Consider the following 17,384-nt stretch of genomic DNA (forward strand, 5'->3'; position numbering starts at 1 on the left):
TTATGAGATTCTGACAGAGTTACCAAGCTGATGCTTAAAGTACTGTAAAATGGTGGTGTCCACTGCCCAGGTAGGTCTCATGCAGCACAGCAGGACAGCCTCTGAAATCCTGGGTATAAACACTGCTCTGCTAACAACGGAATCACCCAGCACCTGCTCCTCTTGAAGGGGGCATAATGAGGACTGAAAACTTCTTTTTTTGTTCCTATTTTAGGCTTCTGCTGCGTACAGCACCTTAAATGACCCCTACATAATATATTTTTAAAAATAAACCAGCACCCTCTAGTGGAAAAGAATGCATAGACAAGGAATGTTACTTTAGACAATGGCATCAGTCATACAATTTCCTTAAATTTTAATGAAATGTTTCTGTCTATAATTCAACTGACTTTTGACATAATATTCAATTTAAATTTTTCCTAAACCCATGCACAATACAAATGTACTATGCTATTTCATATAGCTCATGAAATGTAACATCCACGGGATTTGGCTTCATTTTCTCTGCATGATTATTGCTGGAAGAGTATAAATTCCGTATGCCATATTCATTGGCTATTCTACCTTTCCCTCAACCTGTTTTCAAGAAGCCTGCATTATGAAAAGTTAAGCAATGGGGCCTGTGTCTGCATGTACACAAAGATCAGGTGAACAGAACTGGTACTTTTTAACCTAAACCAAGTTTTTTCTGTAGCCATCTTAACAAAACTTTTTCACAAAATCTTTGTCTTCTGTTTTCTGCTTTGCTGAAAGTGGTATTTTGTAGCACTTTTTAAAAAAATATCCAATCTCTGGGTCTGTTCTTCCCTTGATGCTGAATTCAGATGTGCCAGATATGATGAGAGAAATTCAGGTATTTCAGAACACTTATGGAATCAGGATGATTTTGGGAAGGGATTTAAAAGCTCATCTCATTCCGCGTCCCTGCCATGGGCAGAGACACCTTCCACTGGACGAGGTTGCTCCAAGCCTGGTCCAACCTGGCCTTGGTCACTACAGGGATGGGGCAGCCCCAGCTGCTCTGGGCACCCTGTGCCAGGGCCTCGCCACCCTCCCAGGGAACAATTCCTTCCCAATATCCCATCTAACCCTGCCCTCTGGCAGTGGGAAGCACTCCAGGCCCTTGTTAAAGGTCCCTCTCCAGCTCTCCTGGAGCCCCTTTAGGTGCTGGAAGGGGCTCTGAGGTCTCCCCAGACCCTTCTCTTCCCCAGATGAGCACCCCCAGCTCTCCCAGCCTGGCTCCATAGCAGAGATGCTCCAGACACCTTATCATCTCAGTGGCCTGGATACCAGCGCAACAGTATGTTTATCCCACTCCTATGAGTCAGGTCTTGTTTATCCCATTCTGCATTACTTGAAGTTTCAGACCTTTATAAGGGCATTTGAAGGGAGGTTTTTCTGGAATAGGTACTCTGACACCCACAGGGACTCAGGGACTAACCCACGCAGCTCCAGTCCCGCCAAATCCCACTGCCAGTCAAGATAACCATGGCATACAGCTGCACTGTAGGGGGGCTGCTCCTGTTAAATTCAATGTCGAGGGTGAGGAGGAGTGTACCTACACTTGCTGGGAGCAGCATCACCCCTACTGATGTTGGCAGCAGAACATAAAACGTAAATGCTGCTGAAGGAGCGAAGCAGGGTGTCCCTCCTCAACAGACTGGCCTTGGAATGGCACGGATGGATTGCCACCACCTGGCTGGGTTTTTTGTTTTGCTCTGAAAGTTGGATGAGGTTTTGGAGTACACAGCTCAAATGATCATCTGTTCACAACGAAGCAATTAATGCTGGCAAAACAGAGAAACTTCAAGAGTAGTTGTTTCTAATGACTTGATTTCTACTTCGTAGATCAGTATTAAAATGCTTCTTGTAACAGTTCAGTAATAGCATCTAAAATGCAAACTCACTAATTAAATACCTAAATGTAGACACTGACACCACAGATTTGCTCTAGAAGCATTTTAATTTACAAACAGCAATTCCGATTGACTTTATACCATAAAAAAGGCAATTTACAAGCAAGAAACAAATTCATCAGAACAAAATAAAGCAGCACAGAAATATTCATGTCACAAATCTAAAAACAAAGTGAATACAAGAGTAAAATATCATCTGAATAAATATTTTAAAGTTCATGCTGTAAAATAATCCTTAATGGCAAGTTACTAATTCCTACAGCATCAGCTTAGCTAGCTTCATTTACTTCACGTGGCGATGAAGTGAGGAGGTGTGAGGTTCCCGGTTTATATTGCAAGATAATGACACCAAGTCAAGTCATTCAAACTGTTCAATTATTTATCTTGAAAAATAACCATACAAATAAAATTTATTTTAAAATACAAATTTTCAGTCAGAAACAAACACTGTTAAAATCGTGCAAGAGCTCTACCTCTAACCAGATCTACAACCAGAGGTTCTCAGGCTGAGTTGAAAGGCTGAATCCCCGGCCTGTGGGAATGGGATTCAGCAGTTCTGTATCTGCCATAGCAGGAGTGAGCTACAGGAGCAGGAGGCAAACCTGCTCAGTCAGTGATACGTGGCTTCACATCCCCTGAAGAAATACAGGAACACATGTCCCAGGCTTACTTATTTGTTTAGTTTTGTTTTTTTTTTAATGTAAACTTGCATAACTTAAGTTAATGCTGCCACAGGGATGTGCAAGTAGTATTAAATCTACAATATTAAATACAAGTATTCTGGCACTTGATAAAACATATGTAAAATGCACACAGATTATAAAGTTTGAACATTCTGAATGACTTTACTAAACTTCCAATTTGATCACTGAGTATTATGAAATTTACAATTCATGAAATAAAGATTCATATAAAGAATTTACATAATTCCCCAAATACTTTCAAATATAAAATTTAATAAATAACCCTGACCAGTCAAAAAGCACCATTCAAGGGTAAAATTCCCTTGGAAAATAGATTAGGTGTTGCATATTTGAGTCCCTTTCAATGGTTTCATGTAAAACCTGTTTAGAAAAATGGCAATAAAAGAATCACAGTAAACTAATACAAAAATTAAAATAATATATATATATTTAAAGGTAAAGCTTATTCAATATTTTCCCAGCCCTTGATTTTATTCCTGTTGTTCTTCCCATAATTCAGCCTAAACATATTATGAGGCCTCATTGTTTTGTCTAAAGTAAACCAAAGGCTTTAGCATAAAACCTGAATTTATGCTGGGGAAGACTGCATTAAAACTCTAAATTTAGGCCTACAGTCTACTCTGCTGACAGTGAACTGACAGTATCCTTTATGCTACAGAAAGATTTCACACTCAAAAAGCAGAGCCAATCTTGAGGCCTTAGTGACCAAACTGAACTTTTAATACACTTGTAAGTATTTACAAAGCTATTTTCTAAACATATTTACAAGTTTAAAAGAAGTAATATGGGAAATAACTGATAAAGAAAACTAAAAGAATAGTTTTAAACCAGAAACATTAGCAAAGGTATAAAATCCTTTATTTTCACAGTTTGTCAGAATAGGTTAAGCATCTAGAGGAAAGGACACTGTCACTGTCTTCACATTTGTCTAGAATTAAAAAGGTAGATTAAGAAGAGACTCAATTATGAACCAGCCTGTATAATTTCATTACTTATTTTGCTGTCAAATATTTCTTCACATATTCTATTGACTTCTGCATTTATTGTAAATGAAATGTGTAACAGCCCTGTGCTAAGAACTGCACAGACACGAGACACTGTACAGTGTTTCCACCCTTTGCTAAAGTAATGGCATCCTGCTCAGCGGTCATGTCTCGTGTCTGTGACAGTGTTGATCGTGGCACCCCGCTATGTGACAAGGCACAGTGGCAGTGTTGCTGCCAGGGGTGACGGTGGTGTCTGGCAGAGCCCGGGCGGCCGGAGCGCTGCTGGACCGCAGAGCTGGACTATGGCTTGGAGGCAAGAACGCTGCCCGCGCGGGGAGGGACTTGCACACTGCTGAACCACGGCTTGTAGAAAAATGGATCATTTCCTGCCCCTTAACAGTCTGTTACAATGTTTTGAACCTGAACCTGTACAATCAACATGATGTTGTTTTCTTGTTTGCTTTTGTCTGAGACAATTTTGGATAAGTCACTCTTTGGTAAACTCAAACCATTTTAATACATTTACAAATACAAAGAACTAGATTTAAATAATGCTAAGATTGTGACACAGAAATTCAAGAAATATAAATTTGTACCCATATCCTGCTATCCTCAAGTCATCCTTCCAGGGAAAAATTCACACCAAAGGCACCACAGCACAGGTTCAAGATAAAGGGTTAAGAATAACTGTACATTTCTTGGATTTTGCATGTCTCAAACTTAATTTACCAAAACACACTTTTTGCATTTAATTACTTAAAACACACGCTCAAGGAAAAAACTATCAGAAACACCATGTTTTTAGGTGAGTAAACATACAGACTACCTGCCTTTAGACACAGACTATCCCTTCCCTCACTGGAAACAAAATTTCTGTTGTTGCTTCAAGGAGAGAAACATCTCACCACCCCCTGCCTCTTTATTTAGGCAGTTTTAGGACAAAGAGGCAAATGATGTACTTAATTTGACTGAAACTGCTCCAATGGAGCGGTTGGAGGTTATACTGTAAATCCATGTTTGAGAGATTAATTCTTATTGCAGAGTGTCACAATATGAAGAACTAGTGTATTTAATAAAGCCGCTGCACAAATATGTCCCAGCTTCACAGAGGCCAAAAAGTTTTACAAGATAGCAAACCTACCTTTTTCTTTCCAATAATTTAGAAATGCACTTTTATTTTCTAATTTTTGGGAGTTAAACAGAACGTTCACAAATGGATTTTCAGTATCAGCTAAACAAACATAAGACCCAATAATATAATACCTGTATTCTAAAGAAGGATGTGATTAGTTCAATAATTAATTCTGTTCATCAGGTAGAATGTTAAACAGTAGTGTTTGCCAGCCCATGCTTTTGAGGTCTTTTAAGCCATTGGTTTTTTTGTGGTATGGGATTGGGGTTTTTTTCTTTTTTTTTTCCTTTTTTTTTTTTTTTTTTTTTTTTTTTTTTTTTTCTGTTTGGTTGGGATCTTGGGGAAGTTGGTTTGTGTAGGGGGGCTTCTGTTTGTCTGTTTTTGGGGATTTTTTTCCCTTGACCATTATGTTTCACATGTTATATATTATACTGACCTAAATAATGAAGTTAGCACCATATTAAAAACGCGTATTTGGTGAAACAAAAAAGATTTAGAGTATTTTTAAAGTTGTTGGTAGCTTCTTTATAGAGAAAAAAACCACTGAAAAAAGCAGAGAAGCCATAGCAACTCTGTAATACTCACACATGAAATAACATATTGCTCAAAATTCCCATAAAGTATTTGTTTTTCTATACAAAAAAAGTACAAATTCCAAGTGCTGGCATATCACTCGGAGATTTAAGTAGGAAGCCAACGTGCACCTGAAAACAGCTCTCTGTGAAGAGACCTATTAAAATACTGCTTGGAAATACTGTGATTTAAACTACATCTCTCTCATGTTTTAACCAACCATGAAGAGTGATGAAGTTAAGTTTAATTACCTGGTATGGTTCTACAGTACAAAATGAAGGTAGATTCTGAGGCCAGTAAAAACACATTTTAGACCACAATGCTACTTTTAGGTTTGCTAATATTTTTTTTAATATATAGATATATATATATGTGTATATCTATATATATATAGATATATCTATCTCTATATATATAAAAAGGTCAGCACCACAGGTTGTCCAGCTTGCATTCTAGACAACTAACAAAACCTTTCAACAATTTAACCATAGTTTAATAGATTTATGGCATTTGGTTTACATATGTTATAAAGCAAAGCTATTAAAACAAGGTAATTCACTTTGCTCACTTTTGCACACAAAGTAATAGTTTAGTAAAATGAAAACCAAGCAACATTTGTTTAAAACCAAAACCATCCTGCCAAAGTCTGAAGTTCTAAACCCTAAGCAGAGAGGAGTCCTAATGGTCGATAGAGTGGCATATGGTATTAGCCTTGACACAGAAAAGGGAAAGTGAAAGCATTTTATATATATAAAGCAAATTTATATATATAAACAGTCTCACTACCAAAACCAGTTAGTAAGAGTGAACAGATTTCATTGTGACAGGAGAAGAATCAAAGCTGTAATATTCTCTCTCCCAACTGCTGTGTAACTCATTACCAGCAACAGGATTTAAGAAATAAAGGAAATTACAGCTTCTTTGAACATTCAGCAGAGCTGCCAATCTTATTCTAATATCTTTCTCCACTGGCATTTGCGTCTCACCAGATCAATCAGCAGGGACACTTCACCAGACTTTTCCTAGTCTTTCCCCAGTACACTGTCTTTATATTCTGAGCGTCTTCAAATACAAAAAAACAAACCCCAAATAATTCAGCCTCCTTCAAAAACAAAGAATACTTCTGAAGTCTTCTCCAGAAACCATTTCTAACTGATTTCTGGAAGGTCAGGAAAATGAAAAGGCTGTTACACTTGTATTGAAGATTACTAAAAGAATAAAATACTTTAAAAATACATTAGTAATGTGCTTGTCTGTGTTTCACTTAGATGTAAGATTTTAATCAGATGTGTTAGACATTGCATGAATTTCCATACTAGAATCCATGGCTTCAGAAGCTGAAGCATCATTATCTACTTTCTGTTCCACAAACGCTTCTGTTCTGTCTGGAGACTCAACCCTATTTCTCGCTTCTGTAACCCCCGGGTGATTTTTTCGCAAGTGCTGGTTTAGTGTACCCTGGAAAGGAAAACATTTTCCACAGATCTCACAGCGAAAGGGTTTGTCATCTGTGTGACCACGAATATGATACTCGAGTTGGTCCTTACGGGTATATTTCTTTCCACAAAACTTGCACACAAAAGGAGTTATTCCCATGTGCAATCGCATGTGTCGATCAAGGCTCCCTTTCTGGTTGAAAGACTTGCCACAGTAAATACAAATTAGCCTCTCATTGTATGGATACCAATGACCTCTTGCATTTCTTTCCCGTGGACTATTTTCATATCCTGGATTACTCACCATGGATTCACTGTCAGCCCCTTGCACCAAGCCCTGGACATCACTATGCAAGTGACCTGTAGGTACTCGTTTTTGGCGTGCACGACCCCCTCTGAAACAGCTCAGCATTGACCTTGAAGGACTTGTATTGCTCATGCTTCCAAAGGTTTCTGACATACCTGTCGCCTGTGATGAGGCATGAGTAAATGAATAAACATGTTGTAAGACAGACCCATACGAACCAACGTTTACTGCGACCACCTGCTCTCCATCCACCATTTCAGTGTGATATCCATCATCACCAAGGGAAGAGCTATCAGAGCAGCTTGGTCTGTCAGACTTTTCCATTTTAACTTTCACCTCTGCAATCTGACTTTCCCTTACTATCAGGTCTCCTTGGTCATGATCACCTTCAATCTGAATCTCATATTCAGAGATACTCCCGCTGCTCCCTCGGTCTGAATGCCCTTCTTCTTGCAGACGACTACGAAGAGTTTTGCCTGGAGTTGTTTCCATCCGGAGGTCGCTGCCTGCTGTTGACTGTCGCACCTGAGAGCAATAGGGAGGAGATATCTCAATAGGGTTGGCAAAGTAGCTGCTGTCTTTAACGCCATTACGATTCTCTGAATTTTCTTCGGCACCAACAGTAACAGAATCAACATCACCAACACTGATCTTTGAATGAATACTCTCCAGTATCTGTGTGCACTTGTCAATGACACACTGCATCTGTAGGAAACTAGCTGCAGTCAGAAAACTGACAACGTCCTTCAGTTGCAAGGACATCCTTCCAGTGTAACAAAAAGAAAGCAACTGTTCAAAAACATTGGGGTTTTTAATAACTGATATGGATAGGCCACTCATGGTGCTTAATGCTGAATGGTCGCGGAAATACGGAGAACTGGCAGCTAAGACAGCTTTATGGGCACGGAACGGCTGACCCTGGATGTGCACGATTATGTCACAGAGTTTCCCTTGCAAGCGGAGTTCGTTTAACTGGCTCAGAACAGTGTTGCTGTACTCCGGCACATCAAACTGAATGAAACTGCTGCTGTCCATTTCTACAGATGTAAAGAGTAATCTGAAAGAAAAATTAGAATATTTAAAACAGAGAATGAATACGGAGTTTTCCATTTCAAAAATAAATGCTTGCAAATGTTTAAGTCACATCACCCCCTTGATCTGTTAAAGGTGCATTACAACAAAACATTTAGCATAAATACTCCATATAATAAAAAAGTACAGTCTTCATCTGAAAGATTTGAAAGAAAAATGTTTGAGCCACCCATGGACTTCAAATTTTTTTAAAAAAAATTCTCTTGTAATTTTAGTTTTGTTTTTTTTTTTAACAAACCATGGTGTGAACTTTGAAGCTCATCTAACACAGCAGTGATTTCCAAGCTAGAATAATTTGACATTCAAATTTTAACCTAACTTAAAAGCCATGGGTACTTAAACAGCAGGAAAATGACATTCAAAGAGGCCTTAAAGAGATGTATAGAGCTCCAAACAAAAGCTAAAGAAAAGCACTTTTCACAGATTACTACTGTAAAAAGCATACACACACACTATCAGCCTGAGAATGCTGATCTGCAACATTACCCTACATTTCCAAGACTGGACACTAATCAAGTGCTCAAGAAGCCTCAGACTTTTATTGCTATTCTAGTTCTTATTAATGCAGAAGTCTAAAGACATAATATTGCCAGCATACCTGCTTTTCCAATTGAACAAACAGATCTCAACATCATCCATTGACTTCAGATGCAGGAAGCATATCCAATGTATCACAATATACTAGTGGATTTTTTTTCTATTATGTTACATGCTGTAATGGGACACAGGAACAATTTAAATCAAATTATGAAAATTCAGGTTTCTAAAAAGAAAATTGACAAGAAGAAATAAGATTAAAAGCCTAAAAGAAAGCACTGGAGGTCTATCAGCTGACCCTCACTTAAAACTAACATTCACAACCTTCAAAAATAGAACTTCTTTTCAGCAGACACAAGAAAGCCAGCTTCCTGTCTTGACATTATGTTTGACTTAGAAAATTGGCAAAAACTCTCACAAAACATTCAAAATCAAGTTATCAGACTTGCTAAATATGTTCTATAACTTACCAGTGTCATCACCCATTGAAATGGGTAAATGGGACTTCATTTGAGTTTTTTTGGCTGAGATGTGTAAGTGAGAAAAAAGACATTTTCTAGGCTCTTACATCTGAGGTGGGAAATAAGGACTGCAAGATGGCTACCAGAAGTGATATAACTATAGCAATCTCTTCAGAGATGGCTTTGGCAGGGCAGTTCTTTTATTCAGCAAGCAAAGCTACAAAACAATTCAGAGTTATGAGCTGATATAAGTCAAAAATCAAATAGCACAACACATAACCTGTCCCAGCTGTGGGGTAGTTACATGGCAAGATTAACTTTGCTTTTCTGAGCATCCCTGCCTGTCGTGCAGAGAATAACTATCCCAGTCCCACGCAGAAGACAGGAGTTTCAGCAGTTGGATACATGTCTGTGATACGAATGAGTGTTTTAAGGTCACTTAAGGAATCACCAGGGAGGAAGGAATGCACCATCACAATCTGTCACCTTCACTTGTGCCTGACAGGGCAGCAAGCTTCTTAGAAACCCAACATAGGGAACCTTTAATTTGTGGGGCTTATTAGCTATGCACAGATGCAACATCAGCCATTCCTGATTAAGCTCCTCTGCTAAATTGAGGAAGAGTTTGTGTTGAGTAGAAGTGACACGAATAGACAAGTTACCTGTGTCAGGAACTCTGTAGAAACCAAAAGACCAGCCTCCAGCAGCAATAATTTGGCATTCTAGTCTAGGATGTACAGAAAGTTTGTCACAAATAGACAGTGGAATTCCTCCTTGTCCCAGACTTCCCTAAGGGCTCTTACCCAGCAAAATGGAGAATAACTTACTCCTGGAGAAAATACTAAAATATAAATTGTCACCACTAGCACTGGTTCAGACAGAAGGAATGAATTAAGGATAGGCACCTGAGAAGAAAGATGGACATTTTATGCCTTATGATAGAGGGAAAAAAAATTATGTTCTTTTTATCATAGAATCTCTAGATGAATTCAGGGTCCCTGAGATGCGGCCACGCATTGAAAATAGACTGCAAACACATACCAGAGAAAGCATGAGAACCAGAAAGACACCAAGGAGACAGGAATCCACTGTGATCCTTGCCTATCATGACTGTTAGAACACCCTATTATCCCCATATGCATATATGTATCTGTAAGTAACTCTGCATCCTTGTTCTCAGTTGTTTCATCTTTCTTTTGGGAAACAAAGAAGCTTATTTTGCTTAAGATGCTAGGAGAAAACAGCACATTCTGGCCACAAGTGGAGAGGATGATGGAGTCAAAGGTCTGTAAGTCTGTTCATAAGTGTAGCAGAAAAGCAGTAAAAGCCCTGCTAGAGGGATCAAGGGAACATACAGTGTTACTTTGAGAGCAAGCAAACAGGTCAAGTACACACTGTCTAAAAGGCAGTGCACAACAAGATTCTATACCCAGCTGCTCTTAAAAAACAAAGAGAGCAAGCTTCAGCATACTCTTTTGAGTACTTTTCCACCTTAGTTCCTTCCTTTGCAGATACATGCTTCCTGTAACCTTGAAATCATCTGTGGAAAGCTGGGGTTAAATGACAAGAATTTTGAAATACAGCAGCAGTGGACAGAAGGGAACCCTTCTTCCAATTTCAGCCACAACCTTAAATCTCCAGCTAGAGGAGAAGTGACCAGTTACCAATGGACACCCCATTCCGGAGCAGGCCTCCCTCCCCCTAGCAGGGACAGCACTGAGGCTGCAGTAATTTTGGCAGGGTTAGTACCAGAGCATCCCAACTTCCTCATATCAATTTGAGAAAGAAAGACCTGGGGGCGGGGGGTGGAAATCTGGGCATTACACACATCAGAGAAGCAGGCATCACTCGCCATGTTTTATTGGTGAATAAGAGCCAGAAGAAAAATGATCTTATTTATTCACAAAAGTCCCTTATGTCACTATCTAGAAAATAAAAGTAATCCATAGATTATATTCCCATACACAAGAAAGTTTTATTTTATTTGTATATAGGATCAACTTAGCAGCTCCATGATAAAATTCTAGTAACATTAACCAAAATAATGTTCAGCAGGGTACTGTACCATAACAATACTCAATTATTAATCAGTGCTGGCAGAGCAGTAGCACTTTCAAGACAATAGTATTTGTGGCTGAAACATTTCTGAAAGAATCTGGGAAGATCACTACAGTTTGAAAAGGCTAATAAGAACCCCCCCCAAGCAGCTTCCTTCAAGTTGAAACATCTCCCTAACCTCTTTTCTTTTGGGGTCAGGCATATAGCATTAAACTGAAGCAAGAAGGTACTTTAAAACACAAAAGAATTTTGGACACATCCACTGTATGCTCTAAAGAAAAAAAAAATATCTCTGCAGTTAACCAGACAGTCATAATGAAACTTATACACACAACATTCCTTACAGAATTAGCACAGGTGAAGAAGAAAAAGAAATCATGCTCAGTCAGAAGTCCCATTTGGTACCTTCCACAGTATCTCAGCACGTGTAGAGGGAACCTGTGTTATTTAGGCTCAGTACAGTCATATAGAACAATAGCTCAGAATTATGAGTTTTATTTGCAATATATAAACTTGAGCATTTGGGGGGGTAGTGAGAACTAAGACAACTTGAGCTGGATTCAATTATCCTTTTGGGTCCCTTCCAACTGAGAATATTCTGTGATTTTGTAAAGTCACAGCAGTGTCAGGTACACTCATTGTTAAAAAGTAATGCATTTCATCTTGCTTTAGCTTTCATCCCTGCCTGGGAGTTAGTGTAAAGTTAGGGCATAGCCCTGCAAAATTTGAGTCTGGGCACATGTCTACAATTAGGTCCTCTCTTAACCTTTCCTCAAAAGTAGGTCAAAGTGCTTAAGGTTTTCACAGCTATTATGTATCCAAGAAACTGGCTGAAGGCACAGGCCAAAACTGCACACCAGGTTCACCAAGTCCTAGAAGGGCTCTGTGTTGAGCCTCGTGTCTATTTTGTAGCAGATGACGCAGTCACACTCAAAAGAATCATATAAATTCTCTTTGCATCTGCACTACATTTATTCATCAGGGTTTTATACAGTAAATATAGCCAACAAAATGGCTTTAGTAGTAGTGGATTGCTGCCCCATGTCTTCAAAGAAAAGTGTTCATTGAAGTACCTCTGAACATCAGAGGGACAACATTTCTTATTAGATTTCAAAAGAAATTTCCTTTAAAAATTATGTTCTATGAAAACGCTTATTTAATTTAAAAAACAAGAATAGATGTTGACAAACCACATTAGGTATTTAATTTTACTGACATCATACAGTAGCAGCGGAGAAGCATCATATAACTATAACACGAAGTTGTGTGTCTGCCAACATAGTATTAGTTTCTGCTTCTAAGTCTGCACCTGTTTAACTTCCTTCACTCACTGAAGTATGATTCACCGTTCCCACAGACAGGTGAATGACACAAATTATACTCATTTTAACTCACACTAAGGTGTGAGAAAAGATCCCTTGCATTTTCTTAAATTAGCTCAGCAACAAGGAATCCTTGGGAAAAAAACCCCACATTACAAACCATTACTGTTGTAGCACATCTGAGAACAGAAATGCATAGAAAAGCCAGGAGGGTCATAATGAAAGCTAAGACAAAACCAAAACAAAGTACTCTATGACACCAAAAATGCCTCTACCAGGCAACAAGCGGCATGACAAGAGGAAACAGCCTCAACCTGCATCAAGGGAGATTCAGCTTGGAAACTGGGAAGAATTTCTTCACTGAAAGGATTGTTAAGCATTGGAACAGGCTGCCCAGGGAGGTGGTGGAGTCACCATCCCTGGAGGTGTTAAAGAAATGACTGGATGTGGAACTCAGTGCTCTGGTCTGGTTGACAATGCGGTGATCAGTTAAAGATTGGACTCGATGATCTTGGAAGTCTTTTCAACTTCAATGATTCTGTGATACTCCCTCCATACATTACTGCTCAGAATACAGAGAAAGGGCAAGAAAATAAGCAGGTATTTGTATAAGTCAGTGCACTCCTCCCTTGCATTTTGTAGGACCTAGTATTTGCACCATCTGTGTCAGAACTCAGGACATCACTGCAAATATCATTCAAGAGAATTTTAACCCAGGAATGTTACCTTATCAGCTATGATCATGAAGTTTTTGGGCAAAAGTCTTCATCACTTTTACTCTTTTCAGTGATGCATTTGCATCACTCTTCAGATTTACAACAGCCACACTAATTAACACTAGCTGTATCAAAGGAAAACTGCCATCAAGTATGTCACAGGCTAGGGGGGGTCTCCAAGACACTCTTGGAATAATCTTTGAAAATAGGGGAGCAACTGATCATAGAACATTCTACCAGTTTATACTTCTCACAACAGTGAAATACTAATTTTCCCTTAAAAGTCAACATATAGTGCTCTTGGATTGCCTTAAATAACATGCCACACAGCATTGCTGCTGTACTGAAACTCCATCCCCAAAGCAGGGTAAGCTACCCCACTGATAAAAAAGAGTTTAATTTTGCAGCCAATAAAAAACTCCAAAACTAATGGAGGGTAAGAAACCCACATAATCTCCCAACAACTGAAGTACAACAAATTTCTAATAATACAAGCAGCACTATTCAAATATGTAGAATTGGTTTTTGCATTAATTCATCACTTCCTCCAAAACGCCCATTGGAATCAAAGAAGATAGAGGCAGTTTGCCCAAATTACCTGTAGGAAAGCACACACAAAAGGTGCATGAGGCATATTATTAATTGGAAAACAGCCTTGAAAGTCAGTCTGCTTCGGACTACAATACAAAATCTGTTAGGTGACAACTACACAACAATTTAAAACTTTATTACTTTACCTCCTAAAAATGCAGGAAATGCCCACTTCCTCAGAAACACAAGCCGGTTAATACAGGCTGAACTGTAGTTACTAGAAAACTTAGCTCTTACATTCTTGCATCTGTAGATAACGGAACATCCAGTGAAAATCATTATTCCTTCTCTGCAGCCAGACAGGCCATGTTCTACCCAAAGTACTGAATACTTGCAGTGAAACCACCAGCAAAGCTCCTGCCTGGCAGTTGAGGTCTCTGGCAGTGCTGTGGGACACAACCTCACTAACTGCCTGGGAAGCAAAGCAGTAACCCCTGACACTCAGTTCAGTAAAGCTTTATTAATTCAGACATTTGTCTAACAAAAATTTAAAAGTATTTATTTTTACCTCACCAAGATTCAAAACATGTGTACAGAAAATCACTTCAAAGAGTGGATGATTTTAGCATCAAAATAAAATCAATTTATTTAGATGTATGTACATACATGGACATGTATACATACGCAAATGCCAGTACCAGCAACGCTGCAAACTCATTCTCAGTGGTCAGTATGGTGCAGCAGAGATATTGTTGGAACTGCATATTTAGGATTTTATAGAAAAGAAGGACACTCTTATTTGAGCAAATATCCACAGAAAGCAGATATGAAGTCCAAGTGACACTTTCATCCCTCATTCTTTTAACTGTCTTCCTCAAACTGCTTGCCTGTGTGGAAGTGATTGAAAAGGAAACAATGAAACACCTATCAATGCATAAAAATAGTTTCACCTAAGAATTAGAAACCTCAATAGAAATAATCTCTAAATCTTGACTCTAGAAATCAAACTGCCACAAAAGTAGTTGTAGGCACACGTCTATTTCTGAATGCAAAAAAAAAGTTACCAGGAGGCAAACTGGAGATAAGCCAAGATCAAAAGGTGCCTTCTAAATAAAACTACTCTATGTGTCTATGATTCCAGTATCAACAAATGTATTCTGCCAGATAAACAAAACAAAGGGGCATGTTGATGATACATACACTTCAAATCAACAAGATCTTACAAGTAATGATTAAAAGCTTTTATTTTGTGCACAAATTTCACAACACCCCCATTATGTAATGCTAAATAGCCACATTTTCCAAATACCTGACAACTCTGAGATGCCACTTCCATTATAAAAGAACTCCAGCCTGTATTTTGAGAGTGAGGATATATACACAGCTGGAACTTTCACGAAGTGGGAAGAGAGCTCTTGAACCTCCTGATATTACAATTTTAGTTACTATCAAGATAATACTTCATCACTATTGTGCATTTTAATCTGTCCACTTTCTTTTTTGGTTTTGGTGGAGTTTTGTTCGTTTGTTTTTTAACAGTAGCCATTCTTAATCAAATTATTGACTTTTTGGCTCCGATGTTTCTTTTAAGTAATGAAGTGACTATGTTCTCTAGATATCGGCAACATTTTTTGCAGTAGATTTACAAGCTGCAAAGAACACATTTTCGTGGTATTTTCCCAGCACACTACTCGGGACGGGTGGAACTGCTTAGAGCTGTCCCTGGACAGGCAATGAAACACAAGCACATTCTGATCCAGACGTTGAGTATTCTGCAACACGTAACAACTGCAGTGCAGCTAATCCTATCGCACTTTGTTTTCCTTTGGAAACCAGGCTCACCCACATTAATGTTTCTGAGACTGTTCTGGCTTGTTCCAAATTAACTCTCAACTCTGATTTACTTTAAGCCAATTCCAACTCTACACGCTGTGCACGCCTGCCTGGATTTGGAAAGACCTTTGCGTTACGGAGATTGGGGTTTCACTAGAACTTCCACCTTCTCTGATGGAACAGCAGCAGCTGAAAGGTCCCCCAGCTCCTGGCAATGAACACCTCCCCGAACGGGGCCAAGTTCGTTCCTCTCCAGTCCGCCGTGCCGGGGATTTTACGCCCCGCTCGGGTTAACAGCAGACCCCGACACAAGCGCGTCCGCCCTCCCTCCCCGCACGCCAAAGCTGCACCAGAATCACCGACTCGGGTTACGCGACAGCTCCTGCCGAGGCACGGCCGGGCGAAGGCCGCCTCGACGAAGCCGCTGCCGCCGCTCCAGGCAGCCGAACCGAGCCACGGCCCGCCGGGCCGCGGTCGCCGCCCCCGCGGGGCCTGTCAGGCGCCGGGACCCCTCCTGAGCACGGCCCGTCCCATGGGGAGCGCCGCGCCGCCCCGGGGCCGAGCGCCCCTCGCGCGCCGCTCACCTGGGGCTGTCTGGGGCTCTCACATGGCGGATCCCGGCCGGCCCGGCCCGCTCCCCGCGCCGCTTCCCGCCCGCTCCCACAGCCACTCGCACCCGGAACTGATTCCGCTGGCGGCCGTTCCGCTTCCTGGCGACGCCCCGGCAGCGGGCGGCGCCCCCGGGCCGCTCGGGAACCCGCCCCGCTCTCGGCGCGGAGCCCGGGCGCTCCCCCCCGCCGGAGTAGGGCGGAGCCGCTCTCGCAGCGCGACCCCTCACGAAGGCAGAAGGCTTTGAGCATTGGCTGAAGCCGGGGCGTACGTGGGCAGAGCTCTTCCGAGAAGTCTCACGGTGTGCAGCTCCAGAAGAGAACCCAGAGCCATAGCCCGATGGGCAGTCGCAGATACAGCGAGGGAGCTTTTGGGGGAGGACATCCCCCACTCCAGCTGATAACTGACACCTTTATTGAGCAAAGAATTAAGATGTTCACCTGTGTTATACTGGCCTTGTCACTCACAGAAATCACTTCAGCAAGCATGTGCTAACTTTTTTTTGGTGTTATCCTGCATTTGCTTGTAGGTCAGATAGTGCAACGATTCAGTTTATGAACCAGACAGTTCATGTACTGGTTATCATGTACTACTTGAAAACAGTCAGAGTGACTGGTGCCAGTAGGTCCTGCTGCGATATCCACCCGGTCTAACCAGACACCACATTCTGTCTTCTGGAGGTATGTCTTTCTCTCCCTTTAAGACACAGAACAGAATCTTCATACATTAGGCATTGAATGCTGATCAAATAAAGCAGTGGTCTGCGAAGCATCCTGGCCAGGACACAAATAACAGAGTTAAAGAACACAAACACAAACTCTATTTGTTCATTCAGAGAAAAAGCACTCAAACAACAAATTCTGAACAGGCAGAAAACATTGGGCTTATTATTCCGTGTTCAGTAAATGTAACCAAAATAGAAAATTAATTTTCTTGTACCATATTCCATTTGAATTTGCTGAAGACTGAGTGTGTTACATAAATATTGACTTCTCGGGTATTGACTGAACATGCTTTCAATGAGAGCGAGCTCACTTTTTGCTTACGTAGTAAGCAGCGGCTGGGACAGTTCCGCAAGGACTGAGCAGATGGAGGCTGGAAAAAATCAAGTGTTCAGTATAGGTACCTAAATTTAGTCAAGGAGAGAAAGAAGCCTCACAGGAAGGTAAGG

At 40.4% G+C, this 17,384-nt stretch overlaps 1 protein-coding gene across 4 annotated transcripts; it reads right to left on the reverse strand.

Annotated features, from left to right (window-relative positions):
- Nucleotides 1-1,944: 1,944 nt before the first annotated feature.
- On the reverse strand, nucleotides 1,945-16,710 carry ZBTB34 (zinc finger and BTB domain containing 34). 4 transcript variants are annotated; one of them, XM_030961489.1, is made up of 3 exons: nucleotides 16,189-16,710; nucleotides 8,745-8,858; nucleotides 1,945-8,111 (listed from the first exon to the last, which is right to left on the reverse strand). In XM_030961489.1, the coding sequence occupies exons 2-3, from the start codon at nucleotides 8,783-8,785 to the stop codon at nucleotides 6,590-6,592; spliced, it is 1,563 nt and encodes a 520-aa protein (XP_030817349.1). In that variant the 5' UTR covers nucleotides 8,786-8,858; nucleotides 16,189-16,710; the 3' UTR covers nucleotides 1,945-6,589. The 4 variants fall into 4 exon arrangements, with proteins under 4 accessions (XP_030817349.1, XP_030817351.1, XP_030817352.1 ...); XM_030961491.1 differs by having other exon boundaries at nucleotides 8,745-8,909; XM_030961492.1 differs by lacking the exon at nucleotides 8,745-8,858 and having other exon boundaries at nucleotides 16,189-16,709.
- Nucleotides 16,711-17,384: the final 674 nt, after the last annotated feature.

The sequence above is a fragment of the Camarhynchus parvulus genome, chromosome 17, assembly GCF_901933205.1.
Source record: "Camarhynchus parvulus chromosome 17, STF_HiC, whole genome shotgun sequence".
NCBI classification, from domain to species: domain Eukaryota; kingdom Metazoa; phylum Chordata; class Aves; order Passeriformes; family Thraupidae; genus Camarhynchus; species Camarhynchus parvulus.

Bases quoted from the DNA above. Each gene is read 5' to 3' on its own strand.
- ZBTB34 (XM_030961489.1), bottom strand. From the start codon at position 8,785: ATGGATGATGTTGAGATCTGTTTGTTCAATTGGAAAAGCAG. The intron at 8,112-8,744 runs GTATGCTGGCAA...TTTTTCTTTCAG, and splicing joins TTGTTCAATTGGAAAAGCAG to ATTACTCTTTACATCTGTAG.